The sequence below is a fragment of the Medicago sativa genome, chromosome 5, assembly GCF_051527215.1.
Source record: "Medicago sativa cultivar Bolivia chromosome 5, Bolivia_mono, whole genome shotgun sequence".
In the NCBI taxonomy this organism is placed as follows: domain Eukaryota; kingdom Viridiplantae; phylum Streptophyta; class Magnoliopsida; order Fabales; family Fabaceae; genus Medicago; species Medicago sativa.
Genome location: NC_140753.1, coordinates 61,157,414 through 61,167,023, shown reverse-complemented (window position 1 = coordinate 61,167,023; position 9,610 = coordinate 61,157,414). Strand labels below are relative to the sequence as shown.

At 33.5% G+C, this 9,610-nt stretch overlaps 1 protein-coding gene across 3 annotated transcripts; it reads left to right on the top strand.

Moving 5' to 3' along the window:
* The first annotated feature begins 6,139 nt into the window (after positions 1–6,139).
* Positions 6,140–9,485, top strand: LOC146923724 (Pentatricopeptide repeat (PPR) superfamily protein). 3 transcript variants are annotated; one of them, XM_085708883.1, is made up of 2 exons: positions 6,154–6,318; positions 6,524–9,485. In XM_085708883.1, the coding sequence occupies exons 1-2, from the start codon at positions 6,300–6,302 to the stop codon at positions 9,244–9,246; spliced, it is 2,742 nt and encodes a 913-aa protein (XP_085565009.1). In that variant the 5' UTR covers positions 6,154–6,299; the 3' UTR covers positions 9,247–9,485. The 3 variants fall into 3 exon arrangements, with proteins under 3 accessions (XP_085565008.1, XP_085565009.1, XP_085565010.1); XM_085708884.1 differs by having other exon boundaries at positions 6,166–6,318; positions 6,717–9,485; XM_085708882.1 differs by having other exon boundaries at positions 6,140–9,485.
* The last annotated feature ends 125 nt before the right edge of the window (positions 9,486–9,610 follow it).

Sequence of the window (9,610 nt, the reverse complement as noted above, 5' to 3'; positions counted from 1 at the left end):
CTATTGTTTATTAATGAATTTCTAGTCTTTATTCAATTCAATTGTTCTTAATGCTTTTTATATCCTGATCAAATATAAACATGATTTTGTGAGATCGAATGACTACTGACCATAGCTTTCGACTTAGACCTAATTGAATTGTTTTGATAAACATGGTTAGTCTAGGAATAGATAATCGTTTGTTAGTGATATTAGGTTAACGTTCATAAAACCTTCAAGGATTATTAGACCACCTAAGGAATTAGGGGCTGTAGTTTAAGAAGAGGGTCCTAACTCAAGGGATTGATTAGGGCTAATTTGTTAACTATCGTGAAACTAGAAAATCATTAGTAACAATAGGTGCAGTAACCAATTAGGGGAAACATATAGGATTCAAAGACCTGATCTCATCTCTCTCCATAATTTCTTAATCAAATCTTATTCTTTTATTTGATTTCATAAAATCAAACCCAATCTGCTGCCTAGTGGCAAACAAAAATAAACTTTTATACATCCTATTTTTATAACGCGATTGAATTATTGAAGTTAAAAACAGTCCTCGTGGGATCGATATTTTTACTACTTCGATAGTATTTGGTGCACTTGCCAGAGATCTATCAGGAGGAAAACTCAATTTATCACCACATGTTCAAGAAATTTTTTTACTTTTTCCTGACCAATTAGTGGATAGAAAACAAATCCAAAGATTTTTGGGATGTTTAAATTATATTGCTAATGAAGGATTTCTTCAAGATTTAGCAAACGATAGAAATTTTTTACAAAAGAAGATATCTGAAAAAGTGTCATGGTCATGGACACAAAAAGATACTGAGGCTGTAAAATCTTTAAAAGAAAAATTAAAAGTCTTACCACAACTATACAACCCAACAGAAAATGATTTTTTGGTTGTAAACGTTGATGCAAATCAGTTTACTTGGGCTGGAGTTATGAGAGCTCTACCTAATGGAAAACAAAAATTGGGATTAAATCTCAGTGGATATGTTGAGGATGAAACCCCACAACAATCCTATATCATTGTGGGCGCAACCCCACAGTTAAAATCAGATATCCCTAATGTGCGATCAGATAAAACATCAGTTTCAACTGATACAAAACTTGATTATTCAAGTAATAACATCCGAATCAAGGATAAAGATCTTGTTTTATGCAAGTATGTTTCAGGTTCTTTTAAAGATGCTAAAACAAGATATCATATCAATGAGAAAGAAACTCTTTCTTGTTTAAATGTTTTAGAAAAATGGAGAATGGATTTAATTCCATCAAGATTTTTACTAAGAACTGATTCAACTTATGCTAGCGGATTTTGGCGCTACAATTTAAAAGTTGATCATAAACAAGGAAGACTTGTTAGATGGCAAATCCGCATCCAACAATTCTATCCTTATATTCAACTAATAAAATCAGAAAACAATTGTTTTGCAGATACTCTGACAAGAGAATGGAGCAAGCTCTAAAAGTTCTCTACAATAGCTTAAAGCAAAAGGATGAACAGATTGAAATCCATAGCCAAAAGCTAAAACAGCTCTCTTTAGAGAGGGGGGAGATGATTAAAATGATCGAAAGTCTAACCAAGATCATAAATGTTGAAACTCCAACAACAACAGAAGAACCAACAAAAAAGACTTTAAATGAACAACAAAGTTTTTCATCAACATCTTCAGCAGGCTCTATGCCAGAAGAAGATACGAAAAAGTCATGGGCTGACAAAGTTGAACAAGAAGATGAAGAGCCAAAAAATGGTTCAGACCAAACAAGCGATGTTGTAGATCCACAACCAGCAAAGAAGGTGTATGTCATCTTTGATGGTCCAATGAAAGACATCTACAATAATTGGGCAATTGCAAGCCTCCACATCAATGGCAAAAATGTCAGACACAAATCCTATCCAACAATGGAAGAAGCAAAAGAGGCCTACAAGGCCTCCTATAAAGAAATGACTATTGCTAAAGAAATTGGTCAACCATCAAAAATGGAATCAAAGAAAAAGATCGCAGTAGGGTCTATAATAAACCTTCAAAAAGAAAAAAAACAAGCCAAAAACCCTTGACGACTTCATGGGAAAATGGATATGGCTAGCAAACTTTAAAGAAGAACTAGCACTTGAATGCTTTTACCCAGTCAACACCACATATGGAGTAAAAGCTAATACAGTTCCAGGAATATCCAAGGAATTGCTTAAAGAGTTCTATGATTATGGAATGCTCAAGATTGTGTATCTTGAAGAAGGAGAAGGTCGAAGATTCCAAGAACTCGCTGATCTTCCAAAAGAGATTGGTGATACAACAAAGAGATTTAATGATTTCCTTGCTAAAGGAAGAGAAATATATCTCCAGTTCGAACAAACCTATCCATGGTTTTTTGAAGAAAATAATTTTATGGCTGTAAGACCAAGAACAGTCATCAAAATAGGAATTTCAAATAAAACTTATCTACCTCCAAATTCAGAAAGTATTGGATGGACAGTAGACTCGTTCATTTATCAAATGAAACGTTTATATGATAACCTTATTAGATATGGTTCTACCATTATTAATTATAAGGTCCTCTATACTACAGAAACCTGTCTTATGGTCTGTGACTCCAAGAAGAAGGTTTCAGAAGAACATCTCAAGCAAACACTTCATTATGAAGAACTATTCTCAAAATTTGAGAATGCTCTTGGCCAAATCCCAGATGAGGTCCAACAGGAGTGTTGCCAACACTTCTCAAAATACAAAGGGCATATCTGTAAATGGTGTGCAAAAAAGAAAGTGTCGGTAGAAGAAGACAAAATACCGACAATCACAGTACTTGAAGATAAGGCAAAAGGAAAAGCCTAAACACGTGTCATGTAGATGACCGTAGGAACAAAGTTGTAATAATGGAACCTTATCATCTGAGTCAGATGGGGTCCATTTAGTTGAAAATCTTATCACCTTATGTGATAATGCTTTTACTTTTTCCTTTGCGTGTTTTGTTTGTTTTTCTTTTTAGCTGGAAGGAAAGTGACATGTGACCTACTTTGTAAGTTCTTTCCTCCTATAAATAAGAGCCTCGATGCTCACTTGTAAAGTACAACTGAAATCAATGAAGTAAGTACCTTAGTTTGTAAAAAACATTGTTGGGAAAGGGCTTCGCAGGATTTGAGGTTGTCATAACCAAATCGAAAGATTTCAAAACCAATAATCGAAAGATTATTTCAAATTCCAAAGGATCGAAAGATCAGAATCATCAAAAATCCAAGACAAAGTCAGGTATGATTTTAAATAATTTAAATATTTTATAATTTTTACATTTCGTAATGGAATTCAGCATGAAAAAAGAAGATTCATCTGGTTTTATGGCAGATATACTAATAGATCATATAGAAAAGGTAGATTTTACCTTAAAACCAGAAGAAAACTTTAGGCAGAAAAGTATTTTTTTCTTTAATAAAAGAAAAACTATCTAGAGAAAATATTCTAAAATATGGAATGATGATAGGAGAAGTTCATGTACCAATGGAATCAACAGATGGATCTGTTGTAATATCCATAATAGACGAAGAACAAATTAATAATAGATTAAAACATCTATCGTTAGAAAAAAGACAGAAGATAGGATATATTCATATATCAACTATCCAGATAATCATAAAAAGTACTTTTATGAACGGAGTAAATTCAGAACTAGAACTTCTTATAGAAGATGCTAGAATGAATAAAAAACATTCACTGATAGCCAAAGGTGAAGGAAATTTAATAGGTGGAAAAATAAAATTTGATATAAATTTACAAATAGGTTTAAGTCTAAACGATATAGATCTAGGCAGATCTTTAGTAATTCATTATAAACTTAAAGATCAAGATCTCATGAGACCAGGAAACCATCCTTTTAGTATAAGTTATAAAATGAATTATGCACTAAGTAACTCTCATTATAGTGTAGAATTTAGTGGAAAAGAAAAAATACAAATAGATGAACTATTTGCACCATTAGTAAAATTAGAATCACCAATTCTAAAACCACTAAAAAGATCAAGATCTATTATGACCATAGAAAGAACACCTCTTCTAAAACAAGAAGAAAGTACTAGTGAACCAAAGTTTCTACCAGCAAGAACTTCATTAGATAGCAATGAAAAAAGAAAGCTTGACAAAACCTTGTCAGAAATAAAAACTGAACTCTTAGGCATTAATAGAAAATTATAATGCCAGGAATAACAATAAAAAATGAATTAAGTTTATTCAGAATAAAACTAGATAGCCTAGTTAACAAAATAGAAGAAAATTTCTTAAGAATAGAAATGAAGAACACACTTTGGGGAATCCATGATTTAATGATTTTACATATTTCATATATAGATGAAATGATAGAAGAATTAGAACGGACATAAAATATTTCTGTTACACAAAAAGAGAGAGCCACAACCCTGTTATGGCCATCTCAAAAACTAATTGAATTTGAACAATCTTTAGAAAAAATTCAAGAAAGTTCCTCAAGTATATAATGCCTGGTTTAGGTCTTATAACAGAATTAAAACTCTTTAAAGAAAGATTAGAAAATATAGTCTCTGATATAGAATTTTATCATAGAAGAATTGTCTTAAGACAAATTCTTTTTCATTCTAAAGAATTCGTACAATACCATATAGAATATATTGAAGACTTTCTAAGAGAAATAGAAGATTTAGAAAATCTTACTAATACACAAAGAGAAAGAGCAAAAACGCTCTTAAAACCATTTCAAGGATTAATTAAAATTGAACAAATGTTAAATCAAGTTCGACGCCAAAATTCCGCTGGCGATTCTGCCCCCAACCTGGTATCAGAACCAGTAATACAATCCTAAGGGATAAAAATGAAAATAAAAATAAAAATAAAAATATTATTTTTCAGAAAAAGTCAAAAACTTTTTAAAATCACTTTTTTAAATAACCGATCTAAAAGGTTAAGTACCATATGACACAATCTGGTTCGTTCAAATATTTCAATGGACGCGATTTGTTGAAAGTTAAGTGCCTTTCCCGCCATAAAGTCATGGAAGTGCTGCCCTCCTGGATTCCACTATAAATCATAAAGGTGTTAATGTCACTTATATATATGTTTATGTGATAATGGAGAAGAATCAATTCTACACTATTTGTTCTAAAAATAACGGACTCATTTCACTTTGCAATGCAATATTAATTATTTTTTTTCAATGATAATTCTAATTAATTACTTTCATCACTCCCAATTCAATATAATCTATTTTGCATTTATGATAATGGTAAATGCACCAATACTTGACAAGAACGCTTAAAATCATTGTTCTCGCTCCTTTACTAATACATTTTTCTTAATAAATGTGAAATAAACAAAATGCTCGCTTAAATTGGGGCGGAGGAAGTATTTAGATTCACTTCACACTTTGCAACTAATGATTGTGGAAAATCACTGATGTAATCACTATGCTAATTTACTAAAGATTATTAGAGATTACATGAAGAAAGATTGAAATTTTACGCTCCACAATATCCTTCGTGAGGGAAATACTTTTAATATTTTGTACGGGTTAGTAAATTATTTAACTATAAAACTTTCCATAAAGAAAGTCTATCTTTTTTTTTTTTTGAAAAGGCCAAAATGAAATATATTACAACAAAAAGTCCTCCCTAGCATAAGGTATGCCAAGGATAGACAACAGAGTCAATACAAATATTTACAAAAAGAGAACAAGAACAGCGACAAAAAAGAGAAACAACTATTAGCCTATGCCCAAGATATTGAAAGGGCTAAGCCACCAACCATGATAGTTAAAGAAAGTCTATCTTGATTTCTTATTTATTGTTTTTTTTTTGTAGATGAACCGATATTAAACTCACACATAATTATGCAGTTTCAAATTCTAAACATATCAAACCTAATGATTTTGACATTGCCAATAGAGCTATACTTTACATTACAAACATTCAATAAATAACAAATATTAATTGAAAAAAAAAAACTTAATTTTCAATTTTTGAAGAATAAATTGACACAATTTCTTATACATAATTTCTACTTTCGCTATATTACCCTTAATAATATTTTTATGTGCTAATATTGTTTTTTGCTTAAAAATAAAATTCTTTAGAAAAATGATATATGTATGGATACCATAAAATACGTACTATAGTCAAATTGGTGAAGGACTAAAATGAAATATCTTTGACATCAGAGAAACAGAAATATCTAATCTGCAATTAGCACTACTTCATTCATGCACACGCCTTTTCCCTTAAACCCTACTTCTTACTTCTTACACCTTCTCTTCGCTCGCGGCTTCATTTCTCACTTCAACATTCAATCAAACATGTCATGTGCAGAAAATTTCCCTGTAAGTTCTTCTTCACTTTCTTCACCTTCTTCAAAATTTCTCACCAAAATTTTCACTAAACCTCTTCTGGGTCACTTTCCACCCCTTAATCCCAGATGGGTTTCTCCTCCTCTTACTTGTTTCCGTTCAAAAACTCTACCTTTGCCCACAAACGTTTCTTCCTTTAAGAAGAAGAAAAAAAATTCTGACAATGTTTTATCTTCAGTTTTGAAGTTATTGGAAACTTCTAATGATGTTGAAGATACCCTTGATTCATTTGGTGAGAGTATTAGTCCAAAAGAAATCACTATGATTCTTAAAAAGCTGAGAAATTGGGAAATTGTTGTTAGGGTTTTTAAGTGGTTTAGATCTCAAAAGGACTATGTTCATAATGTGATTCATTATAATGTTGTGCTTAGGGCTCTTGGTAGAGCTAAACAATGGGATCAATTGAGGCTTTGTTGGATTGAGATGGCGAAAAATGATGTTTTGCCGACGAATAATACTTATAGTATGCTTGTTGATTGTTATGGGAAAGGTGGTCTTGGTAAAGAGGCTCTTTTGTGGATCAAGCATATGAGGGTGAGAGGCTTTTTCCCTGATGAGGTTACTATGAGTGCTGTTGTTAAGGTTTTGAAGGATGTTGGGGAGTTTGATAGGGCTGATAGGTTTTATAAAAATTGGTGTGGTGGGAAAGTTGACTTGGATGATCTTGATTTTGATTCGTCGGATTGTGCTACTACCAATGGCTCTAGATTGTCGGTGCCCATTAGTTTCAAGCAGTTTCTTTCTACCGAGCTTTTTAAGACAGGTGGGGGAATTCGGGATTCTAATATGTTGTCGATGGATATGGAGATAGCTCCTCCGAAACCTCGGCTGTCTACCACTTACAATACTCTGATAGATTTGTATGGCAAGGCTGGGCGGCTAAATGACGCTGCTGATGTCTTTGCTGATATGATGAAATCTGGTGTGGCAATGGATACTTGCACTTTCAATACGATGATCTATATTAGTGGTAGCCATGGAAATTTGTTGGAAGCTGAATCTTTGCTAGTTAAAATGGAAGAGAAGGGTATATCATCTAATACGAGAACTTACAACATCTTCTTGTCTTTGTATGCTACTGCGGGGAGTATTGATGCTGCTCTTTCTTATTATAGAAGGATTAGAGAGGTTGGGCTCTTCCCAGATGCTGTAACTTACAGAGCTCTTCTCAGTGCGTTATGCACAGAGAATATGGTTCAGGCGGTGGAAGGTGTGCTCGATGAAATGGAGAAAACTTCTGTTTCTGTTGATGAGCATTCTCTTCCTGGCATTGTCAAGATGTATATTAATGAAGGAGATCTTGATAAAGCAAATGACTTGCTTCAGAAGTTTCAAATGTATAGGGAACCGTCATCCATTATATGTGCTGCAATTATTGATGTTTTTGCCGAGAAGGGACTTTGGGCTGAAGCGGAGAATATTTTTTATAGGAAAAGAGACAAGGCACGACAGGCGAGGGATATCTTAGAGTTTAATGTCATGATCAAAGCATACGGCAAAGCAAACCATTATGATAAAGCCGTTTTGCTCTTCGAAGAAATGAAGAATCAAGGGATTTCGCCTATTGACAGTACATACAATTCTATTATTCAAATGTTATCTGGTGCTGATTTAGTTGACCAAGCAAGGGACCTCACTGTTGAAATGCAGGAAATGGGGTTTAAGCCACATTGTCAAACTTTTTCTGCTGTTATTGGATGCTATGCTCGTCTTGGTCAGCTTTCTGATGCAGTCATTGTATACCAGGAAATGATAAGTGCTGGTGTAAAACCAAATGAGGTTGTGTATGGTGCTATAATAAACGGATTTGCAGAACATGGTAGTCTTGATGAGGCACTTCAATACTTCCACTTGATGCAAGAATCTGGATTATCAGCAAATTTAGTTGTGTTAACAACCCTACTGAAGTCTTATAGTAAGGCAGGCGACTTGGAAGGGGTAAAATCCATCTACAAGCAGATGCAGAACATGGAAGGGGGTCTCGATTCAGTTGCACGTAATAGTATGATTACCGCCTTTGCAGAACTCGGCTTGGTTTCTGAAGCCAAGCTGACTTTTGAAAAATTGAAAGAGACTGGTCAGACAGACAGTACTTCATACGAAATAATGATGTATGTTTATAAAGACATCGGCATGATTGACGAGGCCATCAAGATAGCAGAAGAGATGAAAATCTCAGGTTTACTGAGAGATTGTGTTTCCTATAACAAGGTACTTACGTGTTATGCCATTAATAGGCAATTTCACAAGTGCGGTGAATTACTACATGAGATGATGGTATCTAAGAAGCTTTTGCCAGATGATGGAACTTTGATAGTGTTATTCACTATACTAAAGAAAGCAGGGTTTCCTGTTGAAGCGGCAGAACAGTTAGAGCTGTGTTACCAGGAAGGGAAACCTTATGCTTCACAAGCTACCTACACTGCTTTGTACTCTTTACTTGGTATGCATACTTTGGCACTTGAATCTGCTCAAACATTCTTAGAAAATCTTGACTCTTCTGCTGCCTATAATGTGGCAATCTACGCATATGCTTCTGCTGGAGATGTTGGGAAGGCGTTGAATATATATATGAAGATGCGGGATAAGCACGTGGAACCGGACATTGTAACGTACATTAATCTGGTTGGTTGTTATGGAAAAGCTGGCATGGTTGAAGGTGTGAAAAAGATACATAGCCTATTAGAATATGGAGAGATCGAGCGGAGTGAGTCGTTGTTCAAGGCTATTAAAGATGCCTATAAAATTTGCAATAGGGATCTTAGCCGAGATATGAGATTCACATTCGACTCAGAGAAATATTCTGGAGGGGAAAGTGAAACTGAATATGACATTGGAAGTGAAACTGAATATGACATTGGAAGTGAAACTGAATATGACTCTAATTCTGATAGAGATTAATCTCCAGGTTTGTAAATCCCGAGTTAGGGTTTCTTCATACATTGAAACTGTATATATTGTTGTAGTCATTTATTCGTATTAAGGGTTTGGTTGGATAAAATATAAGTTGGATGTACAAAAGTATTTGTAGTCATAGGATGGAACAAACAATTTTAAATTTTGTTACTAAAAACTGGGGAGTTACTTCTTGTCTCATATACTGTAAAACTCAATAGTTAATACCATGATATATCCACTAACTTGCTTCTGTAATTATCATTTTTTTCTTAATTTTCTCATTGGAAAGTAACTGTTCAAATCATCTATTCATATTTTATAAGTCAATAATGATTGCAAATTCAGTTTTCTATCAAGTGGTATTGCA